Below are 22826 nucleotides of genomic sequence, written 5' to 3'. Positions count from 1 at the left end.
ACAATGGAAAACTTGAAGGGGAGCCAGCTCAGGGAGGTGGGAGAGAAAATAGAAAGAAATGCAGCACGTGACATGAGGTGCCGCCTTCCAAAACACTGAGACGCTCACAGTCCCTGAGGGACGCGACGAGTGAGGGCAGATGGACAGCCCGAGAAACACAGGCGGAAGAGAGAAAGAGAGGAGAGAAAGAGGAAAGACGGAAGGACGGATGGAAGGAAAGACAGAAGGAAGGAAGAAAGGAGATAATTTCTAAGAAGCCAGTTACAATCTGCCGTTTTAATTGCAGATCACTTCCAATTCCACTTTAAGACACAAAAATCACAGAGCATCTGCAGGGGTGTACCTAGGAGGAGAATTTGGGCCTCTGTTCGTAACCTGACTGAATTAATCAAGGTAGAGTTCATCAGCTGTGTAGATTTAAGCAAACAAAAAGCAGTAACAGCCCTGCCGAGAGTCCCCTTGTTTCTGTGAACACAGGCACAACCACGTAGATTTTTTCGACGTTCGAAGCACCAGGAAGAATTCCCCCCAAAAGGCCATATCCCACCCAGCTGGCCATATATTCTCCAAAGGCACCATGAATCAGCCAGGCAGGCATGCAAAGAGTTGCAAGCGAAACCACCCGGTCCTTTGGTCCCCAAAGTCACTTCATCTCAAATACCTGTCATTAGGCTCTGAAATCAGCCATGGCTTTTCTAGAAGAGGAGGGATCCTGACGTTAAGGGACCACTTGGCTGAATAATTCCTATTCACTAATACAGCAAGAGGGTTAATGAGAAGGGAGAGCAGACTGAGCTTGGTAGACCAAGTTCTCCAGCAAGGGCCCTGCGTGTATTTGGTCCATATTACGTGGGTCTTGCCATGACGCCAACGTCACAGCCTTATAATACATAGCCCCAGTCACCCTCATCTCAGTTACAGCATAACGAATCCATCACGCTGTCTGGAGTCAGCCCCGCAAGCCAAAATGAAGCTTAAACAACAATTAGCATTTTCAGATCTCCTCATGCCTCATCTTTTGAGTACAAATGTAGTAAAAAAATCACAAATTACTGAGTTAGCAAAGCAAGCGGCAGTAAAACGTGGCCACGAGCCGTGTTTTAAGACTGACAGAAATCTCTGAACCACTTTGAAGACGAGACTAAAAAAGAATGTCAAAAAGGGATGTACCTGGGAATTACCAGCTGTACAAATGACTCTGACCGTCTCAGAAAGGATCACCCAGATGGGTTGCAATGAGGAGCTGAGGCCATGTCATGCCTTGGTTTACCCACAAAGATCTGCTAGAGGAGACAGGGCTCTTTCACCATCTAATCGAGACAAGAGCAAGTATTTTCATTAAGTGGCTAACTCCCCATAAGCAATGCAGTTTTAGGGGGGCACCAAAATATTCCATGTGTTCTGGCTGAATTGTAGAAATCTTCTAAGATTTACTTTTCCCACCTAAGAAAAAGCTGCTTTGATTTTCTGTTCTGAAGTAGTGTATTCCCTTTGAACTTGACCCGAATTTAAAAAATGAATGAAAACGCTAAAAATAAGGTTAGACAGCCCTGAAAATTAATGGCAGCCTTTATATAGGAAAACAAACAAACAAACAAACAAACAAAACACTTTTGGCTGTCCTGAAGGTCTCTAACTTTTCATTTAGCTGAAAAAGAAAGAACCCTCCTCTCCAAAAATCTGTTTCAGGTTGAGCTGATGTTAGATATCTGTGGTTGTGTTTTTTTTTCAGTTTCACCACAAGAAGGAGAACCAGAGAGTCAGACTTCTGTACTGAAAGTCCCATTTTTCTTCCTTTTTTAAAACTTTTTTTTTTTTTTTTTTTTTTTTTTAAAGAGAGAATGCATTCAAACCTCAAACCTGTTTAGAATCAAATTGGGATCTGAGTGCCCAACTTGAGCTTGCCACCTTCCCTCTTCATGGCTCTGGCATAGCCCAGATGAGAAATGTGAGGACCTAAGGAAGGGCATGTGGGGGCAGCAAGGATAACCACAAGCGGCTGAAAATAGCAGTCATGGCCAAAAACCAGGTGAAAGGATGCAACAGCTGGAATATGTGAGGCTAATAGCAAAAAGGTGGATATTGTCCTAAAATTAGGATATTATTTATTTAGACACTGGAGTTCACTAGCATCTTTTTTTCATGAGGAAATGCAACAGCCGAGGGAGTGTGAAGTGATAAATATCAGATCCAGCCCTGTTCCTGCAGCACCTGATGCCTCCTCTGAGACCTGAGCCCCCACCATGTGAGCAAGAGTTCCTGCTGGAGGGGTGTCCCCACGTCCCCAAACTCCATGTTAAGGGTTGTGGCACAGGAGCCCAAGTTGCATGTTCAAAGAAAGACATGTGAAACTATTTAAGCTATTTAAACTATGTGAAACAAGGGGGAAAGCACCTCATAACGAAACCACGATTTTAGTGGGATGCTGCCGCCAGAACCTATGCTTCAGCAGCTGGGCAGACGGGGCCAGCACATTCATTTAATGCAACATCTTGTTTCAAGAAAGCATAAAAGGGGCTTCAATTAGGCAAAATATCAGGATGCTCCTTCTCCCCTTTCGTGCTTTTTTTGTGCTGCTGCCTCCCCGTGACCCACTGCCACCTGTGTGCTTTGCAGACCTGCTTTACGTCACTGCCCACAGCGCAGCCCGTGCTCGTACACAAGGAATGAATCACTTTCTTGATTAATCCTGGTAATTATTTACATGTCTCACAGTCGGGAGAGCCCCAGGTGAATTACACACTTCCCAAGAAGTTTTCTTTGCTGCCTCGACAGATGGCAGCCCTTTTTAACCACCTGAAGCACAATAATCCAGGTTACGAATTCTATTTCTAAAAGGGAGGAGAAGGCAATGCCGTGATGTGCAGATCCCTACCTCTACCAGGGATTTTTCCAACTTGGAGCTATCGAAGGTGCGCGATGAGTGCCTGCAAGCTAAACAACAGCAAGAACACCCACTCTGTCCCACCTCTGCCTGCCTCGTCAGCTGGGACTGCACACGTTTTTGGCAGGAAAATGCTATCATCACTATCTGCTCAGCATCGCTAGAAGCCCGGCACCGTACCCGCCGTGCTGACACCAGGCTGCATCCCGGCCCGCACACGCGCACATGCCTTCCACTTACCAGCCACCACCTGTAGCTGTCTTCTGGGATCAAGGCATTTTGTGAGGTCAGGAAAGGTTGCATAGTTGAATTAAACCTCTGGTCGAACCAGAGGGAATGTCCCGGCTCCGAAATGCAGGTGTTACAACTGCACGGCCTCCTGGGGTACTTGATGAGTTTCCGGACGTGCTCGGAAAACTGCGTGATGATATGTTTAGGATCCCAGGTGTTCGTGGTCACCTGGTGCTTGTAGTTCAGCAGAAACGACGTTACGGTGATGAGCACGAAGGCCAACGTGAACACCTTCACGTTCCTCTTCCTTACGGTACCCATCCCTGTGCGCTGGCGGAGCACAAGGCGGGCCGAAGCTAAGGCAACAGGGACGGGGCGCTGGTGACACGGCCAGTCACCGCCTGGGGCTCAGGATGGACCCACCGATACCTCCGTCCATGGAGGGGGAAGCTTGGTTTTCCCCAAATAGGCTGAAAAAAGGCAAAGTTGGGTATTTCCCTTCCCCTTTTCACAGTGCTGGCAAGTCTCTCCAACTGAGGCTTCAGCGAAGACAGATCCTCGTCCTTCCACGTTCCGGAAGATTTAGAGAGGAGCAATGTCAGCACGAAAATTTAGCTTTTGTGTGTGGGAGCGAGCCATAAATTAAAGGAACCAAATCACAGAAAGCAGAGGACGGCTCTTCTTTTCTCTTTCATTGAAGTTAGTTCACCAAGGATCAGACCAGTCGGGGACGTCCGTTCCAGCAGAGAGACGTGCTTTGATGTCCATTTAAGCCACAGAGAGCAGTTTGCAGCCTGCAGACACACACACACACACGTGAAAAGACAGAAAAATAAATGTCAGAAAGGCATCGCTCCCAACCTAGTTTCCGTGCTTTCCGCTGCCCATCCCAAAACTTCTGAGCCCTGGACGCAGGGCCGGCAGTGACTTCTGCTGCCCTGTTTGCAAACTGACAAGTCGCAGGCTGAAATTTCCGAAAGGGCAGAGCATCGACCTGTGGACATTGAGTCCCTTTGTATCGAGTTAGCCGCAGCTCTCTGGCTTTATTTGAATTACAGCTCGCGGTCGCTTGAATGGCAATGAATCACCTTATTCCCTTAAACTGACCTTGATAGCCACTAGGTATGCCAAGTATTCGTACGGCGAACCAGCTGAACAAAAAGTGTGGGCAGAGGAGGGAGGAGCAGGACTGAGAGGAAGAGGAATTGGTTCCTTTCTCTTCCTCCCCCAGCCAGCTTCATTTTTAAAGGATTGGGGCTGGACTCGTGATTTGGAGAGAGCCAAGCAAGAACAGCTCATACGTCCTGGGACAGACGGCACAAGTTAAAGGATAAATGGCCTTTGTTTTGCATGGGTTATTGCTATTTTCCCTCGCTGCCAAGGCAGGTTAGGTACAGCCAGGTTTTGATCTCAGAGGTTCCCCTGAGATCCCAGCCAGGCAGAGGGGGGATGCGGAAGGGCCCAGAGCGGAGATTTAAACAAGCAACGAGTCTCTAAAAGCCAAAAGCCGGATCCCTTCCTCCCACAATGCCATTGTTTCATGGGAAGAAAATGTCTTGTGGTTTTTTTTAAAACTTTGGATGTTTGCAAAAAGCCCCCAAAGTGCCATTGCTTAAATAACATTCTTTTGATGAGAAAATAAAAATGAAGAAGAAAACATCAGAGAAGCATCTGCGTCAGAATAAGTGCAGCTTGTGAAAAAGCAGAAGCCTGGCAAACGAAGTCTCACTCACTTAGCTTCAGGCTTCTGGCCAGAAAAGATAGAGCAAAACTGCAACTGTTACCTGTCAAAACTTCCCATTTTAAACTGCTCCCTGCAGGGTCCCTCCTGTTTTAGCCCCAGAGCCAAGGCTCACCCAGACCCAGGAGATGTGGCCACGGGGCTGGGCTGGGCTTTGCTGCCACCTCTTCTCTTGGAGAGCTGCAAGGAGCTGCCCCAGGCCATGGTACTTGTCCCAGGGGTTGGAGATGGTTGCTTGGAGATAGACAGGGCTGTTTTTTAGAGGCGGTGGTTAAATATTAACTGAGTCCCGTGAAGCCAAACCAGAAAGCAGGAGCCTCAGATGATGGTGGCGAGCCTCTGCTCCGAGTTTCCCCCATGCAGCCCGTGATGGGCAGGCTGTGCCGTCCTGTCAGTCGCTGCTTGCCAAATGCCTTGGGATTTATTTGAAGCCTGCCCCTTACGAACGCATCTACAGGAGCTCGAGGGCTGACAAGTGGGTCAGGGCAGATAACAAAAGGCTTTATTAACCCGGGCTGCTCGCGCAGTGAATTACGCTGCGGCACAGAGCAATCCTGCGTGCCTGGCTCCGATAAGGATGTTTTCAAGGGACCCGTGGTGAGTTTTGGGGTAAGCAGAGATCTCCCTGGGTACAATTTGGGAATCACAACCCAAAAGGCATGTGGGATGCTGCCACCGTACCTTGGAGAGTAAGCATGGGATTTTAACAGCCCTGTCCACACCAACTGGCCTCTGTGCCAGCGAGCAGTCCCAAAGTCGTTCGTTTTACTGGTATGGATGTAGTTGCTAGTCTAAACAAAAACACGGCCTCTAAACCCCCCAGAACTGGGCCAAGTCCCAGAAGCAGATTGATTCTCCATTTATGGGCCAGATAATTCAAAAGCCGTGATGCTGGCGGGGCGACCCCCTACTGCTGTTACTGCCGAGCCAAGTCACTGTTTGTAAACACAGTTCCTGTTCTTCTATTATTTTTAAGTGGAGGGGAGAGGGGGATTATCCAGCCTTTCTTGGAAAAGCCTATAAAATGGGGTATTGTTCATAAAAGACCACACTTACAGCCTCCAAAGTAAACACCCATTTTAACAGATTTTTTTTTTTTTAACTGAGCTTAGGTTAAACTTATATTTAGAATTTGGGGGGAAAAAAAAGGGAAAAAAAAAAAAAAACAAACAAACAGTGTTTGGACAGTGGACTGCAGTGTCTCCAAACTCCTAATCATGCCACCTTTTATAGCACGAGGGGAAGGTGAGAAACCAGAAGAACTCCCATGGCCCTTTTCCACACTGCATACTCTATTTTAATTCTCGCTCTTTCCGGTTTCCTGAACGCTCATGTTTCCTATGGGTACTCACAATAGAAAAAAAAAATATATAAATATATCCTGGCAGAAGGACTCTGGGGACTATAAATACGATTTAGGGCCTGAGGAAAAGGCATGCTGAAATGAATGGAAAATGCTTTCATCGACTTTGCTGTGACTTGGACCAGGACCATTTTTTTCCTTTCTTAAAACACGAGTTAGGTCCAAGATCAGGATTTTCTTTCTTCCTTCCTTGAGCTGAACCCTCTTCTGCTGCGTCTGAGACCAAGCACCGTCCTATGGCCCCCTCTGCTCGTGGGTATTCATAAATCCTTAATAAAGAGGTTTTGCAGGCTCCACACTGCCGTGCTAGAAGAACGAAGGGCAGGACGATGCCGAAGCGGCAGCCCCATGTTTGCTACCAGTGTGAGACATCGCACGGGGCTGGTGCCTGCCAGGCTCAGCCTCTGGGAACGTGTTTTGCTTCACGATCCCATTTGCACTAGTTAATTTAAATCATTGCAAGGAAGCAGCGTGCAAGCAGCCGCAGTATTTATCAACATAACTCACCATGACCTTGGCATCGACACATCTACAAACAGGACGTTTTGGCAGCAGACCCAGAAACAATTTCTGGGAACCAAAGGTGCGGAGGTTTAAATTACATGCCCAGCCCTCAGTCCAGCTGCGGTCTCCCGAGAGCTAAAAGGGGCTGAACAGCAGCGTGCATGTGGCTGGCCTGTCTGTGGGCAGCAGGATAAGCTACCTTAAGCAACTGGGTGCTTAAGGTCTTATCTGCAGTCTGGATTTCTCTTGTTACCTTCCCACCTCCTCCCCCTTCCTACATTTACCCTTGCCCTCGTGCACAACACCCTTGGACATGCCAGGATAACTTAGTTCTGCTGCAAACTTCCAATACCAAAATGCAAAACTTCATTTCCCAGGCAAGAACACAGCGAGGCACGTTCCTCCATGGTGGGACCAAAGTGCAGGAGTGGTGCCAGTGTGATTACAGAGCCATAACGGAGAGCAGAGCTTAGTCTTTTGTCTAGGCTTTATGAACTGAAATAAAATATACTGCGATCAATCCATTGCAATTGATTGTGTTCATTGTTTTCTCGTATTTTAGAGAGGAACAGAAATAACTTTTTTTTTCCCCCTCTCAGGGTAGATCTTCTTTGCATTGCAAACTCAAAACCTGAAGAATGTCCCTGGTTGCTTGCCAGCTGGGCATTAACAGACAAGGATAAAACCACATCAGTTCAGTGGGATAATACAAAGAAATTCATAACACCTTCAGGAGATTTTTTTTTGACAACTCCACCTACAAATGCAACGTATTCTCACTGTACTTGTTAGATTACGCGAAAAAGCTTGTCTGTGCACCCAAAGGGGAGCACAAAGAGACAATGGCAAGTGGGGTTGCCCCAACAATAAATACCCTGCCCTGCTGCTCCCGGGCCTATCCCAGGAGCCATCAGCCCATCAGAGCTCCATTTCCTTAAGCCCAGAGGAGGAGAGGGTCACAAGGGCAGGTGAGAACATGAAGTGTGGACTCAGAAGAGGGGACACCCTGTCTGGGCCCCGGGGCTGACCCAGGAGAGCCTCAGCCCCAGTGCCCAGGTGTGAAATCCACCCAGATGGGTCAACACCAGAGCATCTTTGGGGGCTTGCTGCCTGGTGGCATGGGACACGGTATGGGGTGCAAGGGGAGATCATTTGGGGATGGCACAAGATCACGTGTCTTTCCATGACTTACGTGGCTGGCTATGTACGCACGTATATATGTGGTGCATATATTTGTATGCTTGCCCTGTGAGCATCATCTGGGAATACATGCCCAGCATGTCTACTGGCAGGACCTGGGCACAGAGCTGCCCCAGCCTCGACGCCCTTCATTTGCTGGATCCAGTCCGATTTCCCCCCAACGGTGCCAAGTGAGAGCAGCGGTGTGAATTACTGTGTGTCAAATCACATTGGCCACAGGCCACAGGTAATTTCACTGGAAATACAGATCTTGAAGAAAATATCATTCAGGAATGAATGACAGAAAATAATCTGAGCCACGCAAGTGATTATTTTGCTGAGGTCAAACTTACGTGCTTCATGTTGATTACAATAAAATCATTTCTAGGTGACTTTTATTTGTTTCTAAATATGCAAGTTATTTGCCAATGTTATTTTGAAATTATTGCAGAAATGAAATAAACCTTTAGAAATATATCTTTGTAAGTGTGTCAGAAGAGAATATTTCAATATTAACAGAATGCTTCATTTCCTGATTTTTTTTTTAAATGATGGGTCTTAAATGGAAAAGCATAACAAAAATAATCATTACAAAAATGAGAAAAAAATCACTGTACTTCTCATCTCCCCAAGTTGTCTATGGTTGAATGTGACCCCTTTTGATACCTGTTTGCTAGCAGAATTCCTTTCTACCGGCACCACTTTGATGAGATCTTTGCTAGCCTGGATTAGACGCCTACAGTTCAGGCTCCAGCCTTCTGGTCCCTAACCCACATTAATACCCAGGTGTAAAACAAACTTCCCTACTTTGACGCCACCAACGTTTTCCAGATGTAGCCTGTTGGTGAGACCAGCGCAAAGGCAACAGGAAGCAACATTCTTGTGCAGAGGCATTTCCAGCCTCACTGCTTGAATAGTTCAAAGTTCCGAAGGGCTTTACACTCAGAAACCACATCCCCACCCTCCCTGGTGTGCGTCACCCCGCAGGAGGCTGGCGAAGGACATGGGGACTTGCCGCAGCTAGCCGTCAGGAGCCATCGTCCAGCCCTTTGTGCATTGTAGGATTGGAAAATGTAGACATCAAGGGGTTGGGACTGGCTGCAATTTTAGTTCGTGCTAGAAAGGTCGCAGCAGCAGAACTGCAAATGCCCGTTTTCAGAAGCACAGCTACCATCATCCCACTGCAAAAACCCCAAACACAAATTAGTTTCCCAGCTAAGCCACTGACAGCTGTATTGTTGTAAAGCCTTTTGGCAACACAAGCTATATTTCCTCAAGCATCCTTCCTGCTGTTTTGGGACTTATTCCCACACACGCTCCCCGTGAGTAACTACTTGGGCAACCGTTGGTCTCTAAGCGCTGGCCCAGGATGAACTACGAGGGTGCAAGGTTAAGTCTTGCTTTGCTGCACCCACAGAGGCCCAGAACAGTTTGGAAGACGTCACCTTGGGGCAGCAGAAAGCCCGTCCCTGGAAAAATACACACAATTTTCCGCCTCAGTTCTGCGCTAAGTCCTGGAAAGGAACAATGGATGGGACTGTTTTATTCCAAACCACAGGCTTGTCTGCCCTGCCCTGGCTCATCGCTGGCTACCTCCCACTGCCAGGAGCTGGCTGACATTTAGAAAGAAACACTTCATTGGTCTGACACCTTGCCAAAGACCTTTGAGCATACGGCTTTTGCTACGTGAGATGTATTGTGCAATTACGAGACAGCCTGGCAACCCTTCACAGTTAAACACAGGGCAGAAACAGGAGCCTCCCTTACACAGACAATGCTGGGAGCCCGTGCAAGACCTCTGGTCCACCTCCAGGCGATGGGATTCAAGAGGAGTCAAGGTCCAGAGGAGGTCTGTAGACACAAGGGGATGCTGCACGTGCCCCTGCCTTTGTGACTCAGCCTTTTCACGGTGTGACTTCACAAATGCTGCTGGCCCCACAGGACTGGCAGGAGAAGGTGAGCTCCATCCCTCCCGGACACCAAAAGCCAAAGGATGCAGTTTTGGAAAATCATCAGGTGACCCATGAGGGTGGTGAGGCACTGGAAAATGTTGCTGTGGATGCCCCATCCCTGGAGCTATTCAAAGTATGGTCAGATGGGGCTTGAATAAACCCGGCCTGGTGGGAGGTGTCCCTGCCCATGGCACAGGGGGTAGGCTAGATGATATTGAAGGGTCCCTTCCAATACAGACCACTCTATGATTTTAGGAGCCTCTGAATTTACTCTTTTCCATCTGTAACTTAATTAACATCAAGATGTGTTTCGTTCCTCTGAGCTAACTGGTAGCTCTCGCCCGTCCCTCTTTACCTCCTCACAGGGGTGACAGAGGTTCTCCTGTCCTGAGTGCCCACAGACAGGGAAAAGCAGCTCCAACTCCCACCTGCCTTTTAATCAGTGAGAAAACAATCTGCCCTGTCTCTGACCACACTGCGAGGCACAAAGCTCTTTGACCACCACTGTCAAAAAGGGTCACAGTACTGAAGTAGCCCGTTGGTATACTGCTTGGATTGGTAAAATGCTCACCTCAGGCAACTCCAATTAATCATATCAACACTGCCTATATAAAAATAAAAAACAAACAACAACAAAAAAAGGTCAAAAAACCAAAACAAAACCACACGTTCAGGAACATTTAAGCCATGAGAAAAAGTTGCTCTAAACATATCCAAAGGCAGCAACTCCTCCATGTTTCTTGAATCTGGAGCCAGCTCTTGGGCGTTGTTTCATCCATCGCAGTGAATAGGAGGAGAACTGGAGGTGGTTCATAGAGCGTAGCTGCATGGCATTTTAGGTGCTAGAGATCTGAAAAAAATATCATGACTCGTGTCTTACCAGTGAGCAGGTCTGCTGGCAGGCTCGAGCTGGCCAGGTAGGCAGGAGATCTCCCTGGTGCTCCAACACAGCCTTCCCTGCCCACACACCTAGCAGGTCTGTGCGGTCAGAGTAAGCAAACAGCTTTTTGTGCAAGATGTGTCAAGGATTAGCAAAAACTTGGGTGGGGAAGTTGCATTCTGCTACCTCAAAATAAATCTTTATCTTGGCAGCCCTTATCAGGCGCATTGCTGAGCCATCTGGAAGTGGAATCTCTACCGTGATGCTTGAGGAAAGGGCTCGAGGCTCTGGCCTGGGAAGGGTCACGAGGCTGCCAGCACCCTTGGGTGCTGAGAGCTGCCAGCCCTGCCTCCTCCCTCTGTGAATTAAGTGGTTTTGTCCTCCGGTGTTGTGGGAGCATTTGCAGCAGTGAGAGCTTCCCCCTCCCTCCCACACCAAGTGTTATTTCCTGCAAGGGGTGTTTTCTTTAGAAAAAAACCATGGTGTTAATATGCAGGATTATTGTGCTGTCCTCCATGGGCTACAATTCCTACTCATCTCTTCAATCAAGCAGGAATTTTTGCTTTGAATGGGACTAGAAATGCCATGAAAGATGTTCTGCTCTGCACAAAATCTCCGACCTCACCTATCTACCATGTCCGTGGCAGAGGTCATCTCAGGAGCTGGGCTACAGGACAGCTCCTGAGGAACTGGTGCAGCCAGAATTGGGTGTGAAGCAAAGTTTGCTCTGATCAATGGAGCTTGCATTAGACTTTACACGAAAATTGGCTCAGGAAAAAGTAACTCTCTGGGTTTAAGTGTTTGCTCTCCTGGCTGATCCCGGTCAAAAGCTGCTGATGCTGGAAATTCATTCCAGGATCCTGTCAACCTGTCACCTTTCTGATAAACACCACGTGCCCTACTGCCACCTCCTCAGAGCATCTGACCTTCAGCCTTGGGAGAGGAGTGAGATGTGGTCTGGGGTGAAGGGCAAGGCCGCGTGGAGCCTGGTTTTCCCCTGGTGGCACCAGTTGTGTAAGGCTGACATTCACCTGGGTCCCAGTTATCGTTGGGAAACACAGAGGTGATTGCAACTGTGGAGACAAACGCGTGATCAATTTATTTCTGGAGGGAGCTATAGTGTGAGCAAATTGCTGTTTGTATAATGGCCTTTTGTTACTAGTGCCGGGCTTGATATCATGCCAGGCTCAGTAAAACATCCCACTGATAATGTACCAAAACTCACCCACATAAGCCTCTTCTTAACTTTTCCAGTCAGTGACGGTGCCAGGGGAGCGCTCAGCCATGTCTGCAACCCGTGAACCAGCCCCCCCTCGCAAACCAGCCCCTGGGTGTCTTCATCATGGGATAAACTGGGAGAGGCCAGTGAGACGGGCGATTAACTCTAGCTTATGGGCAGCTCCACTGCTCATCTGTTCATGGTCCATTGCCTTGGCTCAGCCCTAGGTTCAAGCATTTGAAACTAGGAGCAGCAGAGCAAGAACCACCCACCCAAGCTATGAAGAGCAGAGATTAAGGCCAAGAGAGAGGCTGGAGGCTGCCAGGTCTCACCAGGGCTGTGCTGGAAACCAGCAGTGGAAAAACATGCTGCAGGTAGCAACATCCTTCGCGGCCCCTCTGCCTTGCTAGAAAGTGATTTTTGGATGAGGAACCTTCCTTTTCACACACACTCAAAAAAACAACAACTCTGCTTCCCTTGTAGTACCTCATTTTCTTACATATTTTCCAAATCCCCTTCCCCACAGGCACATTTCATGTTCTCAAAGGTAAATATATCACTACAAACTTTAAAATATCCTTCTCCTTCCTCATCCTGCAGTTGGCAATGCTGGACAGACTCATAGGATGAACCTTCTGGACTGTGAGAGCTGTTCTGTGGTGGGCCAATACCCACCGATGGGCTGGGCTGGGACTTTTGTTTTGTCTTTATACAAGCTGGCACATCAACAGCCCAAAGCTGGGGCAACAAATACAATAAATCCCCTGTGAAAATCCTAAACTAAAAGTCATACATGGTATCTGTCTCTGTGAATTGCTCTACTTCCAACAGTCCTTGAAAACATCTGAACAGAAGACTGGGTACATTAAAAATTGCTGTTTGATTCCTTTGACATCCTTTGATGGCAAAGAGTCCATGGTGACAGAGTACCTCTATGTTCAAACCCTTCCCATGATATTAGGTGGTATTTAGTCTGGGATCAAGCTCTGCTAGCTTTTGCTTGGGAAAACATGAACTATCAAAGGGATTTCCAGGGCATCCACATATGTTTCTACTGAGCATAACTCTTTAATAGATCATGATAGGACAATCCTAGAGCTGCATCTGGTAAGGAGTTTTCAAGAACAATTTGGGGGAAATTTCTTTCTCTTTTTCTTTCTCTTTCTCTTTTCCTTTCCCTTTTCCTTTCTCTTTTTCTTCCTTTCTTCCTTCTTTCTTTACTTTCCTTCTTTTCTTCTTTCCTTCTTTCTTTCTCTTTCCCTCCGTCCCTCCCGCCCTCCCTCCCTTCCTTTCCTTCCTTCCTTACTTTCCTTCTTTCTTTCTTTCTTAGGGGGGTGTCAGTTTGCTAAAACCATAATTTTGGGGATACAATAATTTTCCATCTTCTGTTTCAGTAATCTTTTTTAAAAAAGAGGAATCTTTAACATTTGAAATAAAAAGTTCTAGTTTTCATCTTGCAAAAAAAACTTATTTTAGAAAATATGTAGTTTATAACAGTTAAAGGAAAGCAAAACATTTAGAAGAACAAAATGAAAAAGTTCTAATTTCACTCATAGGAGAAGGGTTAAGAAAATTTCACCTCTTCTTTTTAGTTTTAATTCCTTTTGGGCTGACTATATATATATATTTTAAAATCTTCCTAGTTTCCCAGAGACAGTAAGAACACTTTCAGGTAATCCAAATACAGAAAGACAAATTAACGGTGGCAACAGCAGTAGGACAAATAGAGGCAAGTTAAAAATACTGTAGAAGTGAATTCCTGTACATGCGTTAGTTTCAGTTTTATAGGATTACAGAAGAGGATATAGGATTATTTCAGATTAAAGGACACTTTAAACTAAAGGTAGAATTCAATCACATTGACAGCAGGTGTTTTGCTAGCTTGTCTATGAGTATCCAGCCCCAAAATAGTCACCGGTCTATTTCTTGATTAAAACCAAAGGAAATGTGACTATAAATACAGCTGTTCATGTGGAAGACGCTGCAAGGAATATGTTGCGAGGCACCTTGATTTCTGATGGTAAGAATGTGATTAACACACTGCAGGGACCCTGAGGGCATTATAATTCTAAATCCAGAAACATAATAATGATAAAAGGGTAGATAATAATGATAAAAGTATTGTCAATAATCCCCCAAACCTAGGAAACGTTTCCAGGCCCATTGGAGCATCTCTAACTCTCTTCCCTGGGATTCCTGCCTGGGAGCGCTACCAAGCAGTTGTTGGCACTGCAGGGTTGTTAACTCCTGTTCACAACCAACAGCCTTTCTCTTACAATCAATGACACCAACAGATATGGCTCTGCATTAAACATTTATTCATCAGACACGCTGAATTCATTCTAGAGAAGGTTTAACAGCACCACAGGGGGCTCCTTCATAAACGTGGGAATGAAGCTTAGTTTTTCCTGTGCTATGAAGGCACTGGTGTCGACCTGCCCACAATAAAATTCAGAGGGTTTTTAGCACCTGTGTGCAGTCTGGACCTGGCAGTCCATGCAAGCTACGGTATGTACAAAATAATACTTCCAGGTTTCCATTTACTGTGCAGGCTTCTGAGAGACTGGCAGTCACAGGAAGTTTCTAAGGAGTCAATAAGACATTAAAAAACATATAGATATAAGTAATGCATGCAGTAATTAATATCCTGTGCTGCAAGCCAGAATTACAAAGCCATTATGCAGCTACTTTAATTGATTGGTCATTTATACACCCTTAATAGGAGCACTTGACCTATTTGGATCCACGTGCACTGTGTGCTCTTGCTCCCAGCCCACACATCATCCAGCCCCTGTGCACATGGGGATCTTCCCAGGCCAGCTGTGAAGTTAGTTTTCCAGTTCGGAAAGAAATGAAGGGTTCAGGCTGCCTTTTGTCCCTAATACCTGATGGACAGAAGTAGTTGCCCCGAGCAGGCAATTTGAATCCAGGCCTATGATGTTCCATCGGTGGAAGCTTTGCTCTGGATTGTGTGGCAACTTGGATATAGAAAACTGCAGGATCTCGGTGAAGAAGAAATTGTGTCTTTTTGTCCGGACTTTTCAAGTGTTTGTAGAGAAACAAAGATTAGCATACATCAGAGTGGCAGAGAAAAGGCTTCCCATAATCCTGAATATGAAAATATGTCAAGAGCTGCATACAAAATGGATTTGCATACATCAGAGCTGCACATGCAGCAGCTCGACCGGGCATCCTGTAGTGCATTAAAAATGTTAATACTGAAGTATGTGGATGCTGATAATTGAATGCTGGAGAAATACACACAGGCGTGCACAAAACTATGGCATCTTTTCCATTTGTCTTACTTGGGTGGTTAAAACATAAAAAGGGAGAGTGCTAAGGCAGCCAGCAGTCCCAAGATATTTAAGGGCTTCCTGGTTCAAAGAGAAATTCAGAGTATCACTTCTCTATACAGAAATAATTAGCAGAGGAAGATTTAGTTTATTCAGTACTAAAATTTTGAACTCTAAGTCAGTATCATACTATAGCCCATTGAGTCTGTAAAACTGAAATTTTAGCACAAGAAAATGGTCACCAATATCATCCTGCAATATACGGCATCAATGCTTTGCTCTTGCCCTGTGCAGTGCTGCCAACGTCATCCTGCCTAGAAATAAAGCTATAGCAGGCCAGATGCTGGAAACGTAGGCTTGGATTTACTCTTTTATCAATAACAAGGAGTGGAAGAGGGAACAGCTCTGTCCTTGGGATGCTGATTATTGAAGGACAACGGGGGATTCCTTGCTGCTGACTGTTCCCCAGGAGCAATTTCCAAAATCTGCCTGTTTGGTACAACCTGGTGTCTCAGAAAACAAAGATTTTTTCTCCTGTGTCAACCGAAGATCAGTATCAGTCCTGTCTTGCAACATGGAAGCTGTTTAGCAATTCACACAAATATTACTAATACACATAAAAGCTTGCAACAGAAAGAAAAGCTACCTAATCTCCCTGAAGAAGGATGGATGTTTCAGGCCAGGAAAGACTACTGCAATGAACAGTCCCAGGGCTCCTGTTCTCACCCCCATGAAAAGTTTCATGGTAGCTTTGAAAACGGGGCTTAGAAAAATGTCACCTCTTGATCTAGCATTAGAGCTCTGGGCAAGTTTTAATGGGCACAGTGTTAAAAACTAACTGTCCCAACAACTGCGGGCGGCAGCAGCCTGGGGCTTTGGGTTTGCTTTTAAATGAGCCGTCAATTTGTGTCAAAAAGTTTGCTTTGCAAGTGGGAGCTCCAGGATTTTTATTCCTGTGGCCTCAATTAAGCAAAGGAAAAAGAAAAGTCATTTCACTTTTAATTAAAATGTCTCAAGGATTTGTCAGGAATTGTATACGACGAACTCTTGAAAATACGCTGTTCTGCTTGGCTTGGTTTTAAACAGGGTAGGATGAGTTTTTAATCTCTCCTTTTTTTAACATCTCTCTCACTCAAAAAAAAAAAAAAGTAAATGCAGAAAAATAATGACTGCACCCAGAAGGAAGCAAATACAGCTGAAGTTCCTAGAGGAGAACTGATCAATGGCTTTTTACGCAGGAGACAGCATCAGCTCAAGGGCATCGTTGTTTTCAAGTTGCTCCAAGAGGGGTCAAGAGTCCCCAGCCCAAATCGTCATCACACACGGCTTCGAGGGGTTCATCTAGCACAAGGTAGTTGTTGCTGCTGGGCTGTTCCCATCCAGCCAGCGAGTATCAGGGGGTCCTGTGCTCTGGGGGATTGCCCCCAGATGTTTGTTTAAAGCTGTGCTTTCAGCGATCAGCATCAGAGATATTTCTAAACTTGGAGCTGATGGAAATCGTTCTCGTTTTCCTTCCTCCTGCGCTTCGTACTCCTGAGTTTCATCGACCCTGCTCTGATTTACATGCACAGCGGATTTGGTGCATCGCTCATCTGTATGAGAAATGGTGAGGGAAGTGTGGGAACCAGGCGGCACCAGGGCTCACAGTGACAGCACACGGGATACGAAGGCAAAATCGTCTCGCCTGAGTTTTACAAATACATGCACTCATTTCTGCTCGCTGAGCTACCACCCAGAAAAGCAGCTGAGGAGGATGCTTTAGCCCTCACAGCCACACGGAGAGGTGCAACTTGTGGCTGGCACTGCTGGAGGACTGCCACGGAGACGTTTGGCTTTGGTTCTGGACATTTGGTCACGGAAACGTAGGAGGCTCAGCTGGGCGAGGTGCTCGGAGGCTTCCTCCTCTGCAAAGGCGGCACCAGCCAGTGACATATAGCCATTTTATGAGATGTTTGTCTAAACTTGTCCTGAAAACACTCAGGAGAGGACATTCTCCTGCCTCGCCAAGCAATTTTTTATCAGTACAGAACCATTCCTAGCTTAGACAATAGCAAAAAAAAAAAATTTTAAAAAAAAATCAACAAAACAACTCCCACATCTTCCCCAAAGTCCCATTTTAGTAACAATCAGAAATGAGTTGAAACAAGTCCCTCCATTGGATGTAACGCTATGCTGGCAAACTTTTGGCCCTGAATCATTAGGAAACCCAACCAGGAAACCCAAACTTTTTTGTAACGTCATTGTGCATTGCCGTGGGCTGTGTGTGAGCACCCACCCACTGCTAAAGCTGCACCCCAGGGGGACGAGGAGCAGGAATGTCTCCCTCTTTCCAGCTACAGACGCTCGGGGAAACAGCTTTAGCCTGGGACCCCTTGCCTCATTTACAGGACACGATGTGCTGGGAATTATAGGAAAAGTTGGGGGGCTTATATGAATTTATAGGAAAAGTCCTGAGGCAGGCAGCTAAACGGAGAGGACCACACAGTCTGCTCACAGCCACGTATATGTAGCCCCCCCCATGAAATCAAGGGCTGCGCTGTACCTGGGGGAGGCTATTTTGCCTTCACGCAGATACCAAAGTGGTTAAAAATGGTTAAAGTGTGTTTCCATACGTTCCCCTTAGCCCCACCTTCTTTCTGCCCCGAGGTTGTGGAGAAAAGAGGAGAAGGCACAAGGAAAGAGGATTTGTCTGGATTAGCTGGGAGCACGAAGGGTCTGAGAGAGGGCTTATAGCCCTGCTGCGGGCTTACAGCTGGAGTTAACCCTTATGTGGGACGTGCAAGAAGTGTGCAAGGTACACACAGACCTACCCACAGTCCACAGTTCTGCTCTGAACCAAACCAAGCTCCAACCACAATAAAAACAGCAAAGGCGGAAAGAAAGGAGGAGGAAATCACCCCTCTTTCTCTCCACAGCTGCTATTGCAGGTGCCCCTTCTGCAGAGCAGGGCCGGGGCTACGAAGCACCCCTGGGGTGAAACGCGGCTCCCGTCTCCCCCCTGCTCGGCACAGGCAGAACCAAAACCTCCAGAAGCAGCTTTAAAAGAAAACAGGGAGTTAAATCCCACCTTCGGCATTGTCACAGCAGACGGAAGTTCATCCCCTCTGTTCCTGCAGCCCCAACAGCCAATTTGCTGCGTGGTCCCATCTTTACAGTACCTACCCCTGATCTGCAAGGCCTGAGACGTGACAGGTGTTGTGCATTACTTCAAGTCGGCCGGACATATCTTAATAACTGCAGAAATGCCAACCTAAGTAAGGAATGAAAATAGAGCTGTCTTCCTGATAAGCAAGCAAAAAAAAATAAATAAAATAAAATCCTGTTTGTCCCAGACGAAACAAACAAAACCTGTAATAAACAAATCCCTGGAAACACCAGGCTTGAAGTGACAAAATCTGGGCAGCATTTTCAGCTGCTTGAAGTCAAACAAGTAACTTTGGCCTCTGTGCTCTTTGCAGTCATTTGGTGTAACCAAGATGCTGGGGGCTGAGTTTCTAGTGATGCTGAGCACCTGCCCCTCACTGGTTTCCACAGTTTTGGCCTCTCAACACCCCCAAGAGCCGATGGGGAATCACTCAGGAGAAAAACGGGGTTGAAGCCTCAGGGGGAGCATCCGTGGGCATCTGCCCTATTGCCACCATCACGGTGCTCGAGGCAGAAAGCATCCATCCCCAGCTCCCAACTCCACCGCTCCACCAACCTGCTCCTCTCCTTTCCCTGCCCAGGAGTTTGAAATTAAATCATTAGGAGCTGGAGAAATAATGGAAATATTGCTTTGTCCTCTGCAGACCTTTCTAGCCTCCAATGCGTAAAGCACCAGGGGTTTGGATCGGCTGGGTCCTTGCACTTGTGAGACAGCCATCCCTGGCAGGGGGAAATCAGTTTAGGATGGAGCTGGCTGCTGTTCCCAGCGCTCTTTGCCAAGCCTGATGCCACCCGCAGCAAACTCGGTGGTGTAACGGGCCACAGTAGGACTGAAAAGGAAGCACGCGCTGCCATGCAAGGGCTACCAACAAGGGGAATTAGTTTTGCAAATGTATGGTCAGTGTCTTAACACCAGGAAGGCGGCTCGAAGTCTGGAAATGTATTTTAAGGCTTCTTTGGTCCCGATACAAAGCCTTGTGCATGTGTGTGTGGCTCCTCTCCATCCCAGCTCCATCCCCTTGCAGTGCACGCAAGCACTGCATCCAGCCCATGATAGAAAATCCCCTGTGCAGTCAAACGTAGAAAATGCTAAATAACCCACAGCTGGAGTTTGGGACATTCCCTGCAGTGGGACATTTAATCCCACTGCCACCTCCACACGTGCTTGGTTTGCAGTGGCTGTAACAGCTCCTGCTGCAGAGCTTTCCCTCTGCCAGCCATCTCCACGGATGCCCACCATCAGAGCTGCTCGTCTGAGTTACTGCTCCTCCAGCACGACATCCCCGATCTGTAAGGACCCTAGAGTTAAGGGTTTGCATGCTGCTTTATAACTTTACCACCAGTTTCTCAGAGCCTTTTCTCCAACCACCCTGGAGAAGATTAGCCACTCTAACTTGATTGGGTTGCTATGGCAGTAATAAGGAAAAAAAAAAAAAGAAGTCATTTATTTTTCTTTTTAAATAAAAAAAATAAAAAATCAATAATTGTCATTACTGTGTAAGGTCTTTGACATTAATTATAAATAAATGTTAGACCTGTTCAAATAACAGTGAATTTATGGCAGCAGGCTGCATGCTGCTGCTGAAGCCTGTGTGGCTGTCTCGATACATCCAGAAAACAAGAAAAGTATCGGGGCCTGCAGTTTGCATTTTATTGCCTAGGAAAATGAATGTGTAAATAGCAATAAAACGCACAATTATTTAGCACAAAGCCAAAACACCCCACAGCATTTACAGCCTGATGGATGGCGCGCCTGCCTGCTCTAATTTACCATAAAACAAGAAAGACAAGGATGGGAGAAAATAAACAATGGCTCCTGCCACCGTGATTAGCTCCAAGAGGCCAGGTGAGAACAGGCTCTCTCTGCAGAAGGGAACACTTTGCCTCTTTGGCTGATTTTTCACTTATTATCCAGCCTGTGCTGCCGTGCTGGTGAATGCTTTCCACCCGCAGCATCGCAGGGCGGGTGTCTGTCCGTCCGTCCGTCCGTCCGTCCCCGTGCCCCCTGCAGAAGGGCTGAGCAGGCACCCCGGGGCGAGAGGTCAGGAGGGGGTTAGTTGTCAGGGAGCCTCGTACCAGATCGGTTTCTGGAGAAGAAAAATGCTTGCTGGCACAGGATTGAGAGGTCAGCTGTCAGGGGCATCGTCCGTGACAGGAGGAGAGCTGGGAAAGGCACGGAGAGCCTAAAAAAGGATGGAGGGTGGGGGGGAAAGGTACAAGTCCTTCAACGCCATCTGTTCAAAAGCAAGGAGAGTGAATGAGGAGAAAAAAAGAGGCATTTGAAAGACTTTCTGGGACAAAGTGAGCTGCAGAGGGTAATGCAAGTCACTATGGATTGGGAAGCAGGGGAGCAGAGGTGGACACGCTCGGTGGGCCTCACCCCAGGAATTGCCAGCGCGTGAGCCTGCCGCTGGGACGCTCTCCTTCATCTCAAACGTTCAACCCACACTTGTAACTTCCCAAGTCAAATTCTTTCCACGAGCAACCCCGGTGCGGAGGCTCGCCCCACCGCTTCTCCCTCCCTCGCCTTCCCAGTTACTGGCCTCCCAATTGAGACATCACAATTAACTGCCTGAAGGCAGGCGGTGTGAAGAACCCCGAGTGCAGGGGAAGGATTTAGCAGCTGACAACAAACACAGAGATTTTTTCACTGCTGGACTAGTGACCGTATCTTGAGCCTGCTCCAAGTTCAAGTGAAGCCAGCTGAGTCTTCCAAATGATTTCTACCAGCAGATTTATCAAAAAAAAAAATATATATATATATATATATCCCCTTTTTAAAATTCAGGATGAATTTTAAGATTTCTCCTGTTTACAACAGCGGGCATTATGTGTAGGACACCTCCTACATCAGAACCAGGACAGAAAAATACGAAGTAACAGACCAAAGATGGGCACTTTTTATCCAGATTTATTCCTTTCACTGAGAACTCCAGAACTGGCCCTGCAAGGGTCTTACTCTACCAGGGGGACCTGTGAATGATTCGTGATGTGGCTTCTCAGCCCTGGTTCAAAGCCCAAAGTCAACACAAAAGCTTCTAGCAGCATGGGCCATGATCTGGCATCAATTATCATGCTGCAATATAGAATCAAAAGTAGAATGATAAATACTGAGTCCTGCCCTTCCCCACGTTTCCCTGTATAAGAGGAAAAAAAATAAATCCGTAACAATCAGTATGACTGCCTGCTTGGATTTGAAAGCTAACAGTAAGCAGTACATCCGTCTTTTAGTTATTAACATAACTAAGCTTATTGCATAATGCCTCTTTATTTTTGGAAAGAAGCCCTTCCTACCTGTCCCAGCAGCACAGTAATGAGTTGGCAGGATCCAGGAGCTTTTGAGTGAACAGGGGAATTTCTTCCTACCACAACCAGTTCTCAAACGTTTTCTTCTGGAAGTCTGGGCCACCAATTACCCAACTTTTTGAAAGAAAAGCCCTTTTATATTCCCCTTGACCAGCTTCACGTTAGCATCCATTTCATTTGGCTGCGCACTCCTGCACTCTGCCCATTCTGCTCCCTGGAGCTGGAGGCTTGATCCTGGTCTGTGCCGAGGACAAACCCACCAGAATACCTTGGTTCAGCTCAGGCACATACAGGAGCTCGACCCGTAGAACACCTCATCCCTGCACCACCAAACGATGTGAAGCAGCCGCCGAGAACTTCTTGCTGAGTAGTGGTGGCTTCTCTCTGCTACTCCGTGCTGCGCGCGCCTCGAGTAATAGGAAAGTCTGGTGGTATAGTCTGAATAGCCAGTCCCACCGTGCCTGTCGTCCTGGGTTTATATTCCTCAGCTCAAGCCTCATAAAAAGCCCAAGCACTGGTCTTTGAACAGCAAATCAACATTTCAGAATTTACTCTTGCTTTCATGCAACACTATCAATCACATACAATATATATTTTATAATACCTCCCTTTGATTTAACCTTATCATTGTACAAAGAGCACAGCGATGAAGCAACATGGGGGGGTGGGGGGGGGGTAGAAACAACATCAGTGTGTACCAGAATATGAACAAGGAGAAGATTTTAGAGCTTAGGGTGTGTATCTCTGAATGGGGTTCTCAATTTTTTTATGGAGACAAAAGCACAGCCCCTGCTCCATGCCTTGGGATGTCTTAGCCCTGCTGTGCTTACAACCCTGGTAGAAAGAAAAAGGGCTGAACACATTAAGCTTTCTGCTTCTGCCTAGTCTAGAGATGTCCTAGCAGGGAGAATCAACAGCACAGGAATGCATTAGCACAACAAATAAGGCACTAGTTGGCACTTTAAGTGGCTCCTAATGTCCCTCCACAAAAGTGCAACGTGCTGTCATCATGACAAGGGATGCAACAGATGCCTTTATCTCTAATTGCGCTGAAGAGATACCTATCTCAGTGCAGGCTCTGCCCAAAGGCAAGACCAATCTCAATCCCTCCTGAGGCAAGTGCTAGTCCA

The 22826-nt window shown here is 46.8% G+C and overlaps 1 protein-coding gene across 4 annotated transcripts in view; it reads right to left on the bottom strand.

Moving 5' to 3' along the window:
• The window catches only part of ST3GAL1 (ST3 beta-galactoside alpha-2,3-sialyltransferase 1), a 76481-nt gene that overhangs the window by 22445 nt on the left and 31210 nt on the right, over positions 1 to 22826 (bottom strand). For 2 of the 4 annotated variants that reach the window (XM_083822578.1, XM_083822580.1), the window contains exon 2: positions 3125 to 3909. In XM_083822578.1, coding sequence (XP_083678704.1) covers positions 3125 to 3436 — 312 coding nt within the window. In that variant the 5' untranslated portion in view covers positions 3437 to 3909. Of the gene's footprint in view, positions 1 to 3124; positions 3910 to 4222; positions 10691 to 10734; positions 18482 to 22826 lie in introns of those variants that run through there. The other 2 variants (XM_083822581.1, XM_083822579.1) reach the window with 2 other exon arrangements.

This window comes from Anser anser (assembly GCF_964211835.1).
Source record: "Anser anser genome assembly, chromosome: 2".
Lineage (NCBI taxonomy): Eukaryota > Metazoa > Chordata > Aves > Anseriformes > Anatidae > Anser > Anser anser.
Note: the sequence above shows the minus strand (reverse complement) of the source record. Positions and strands in the feature narration are given on the sequence as shown.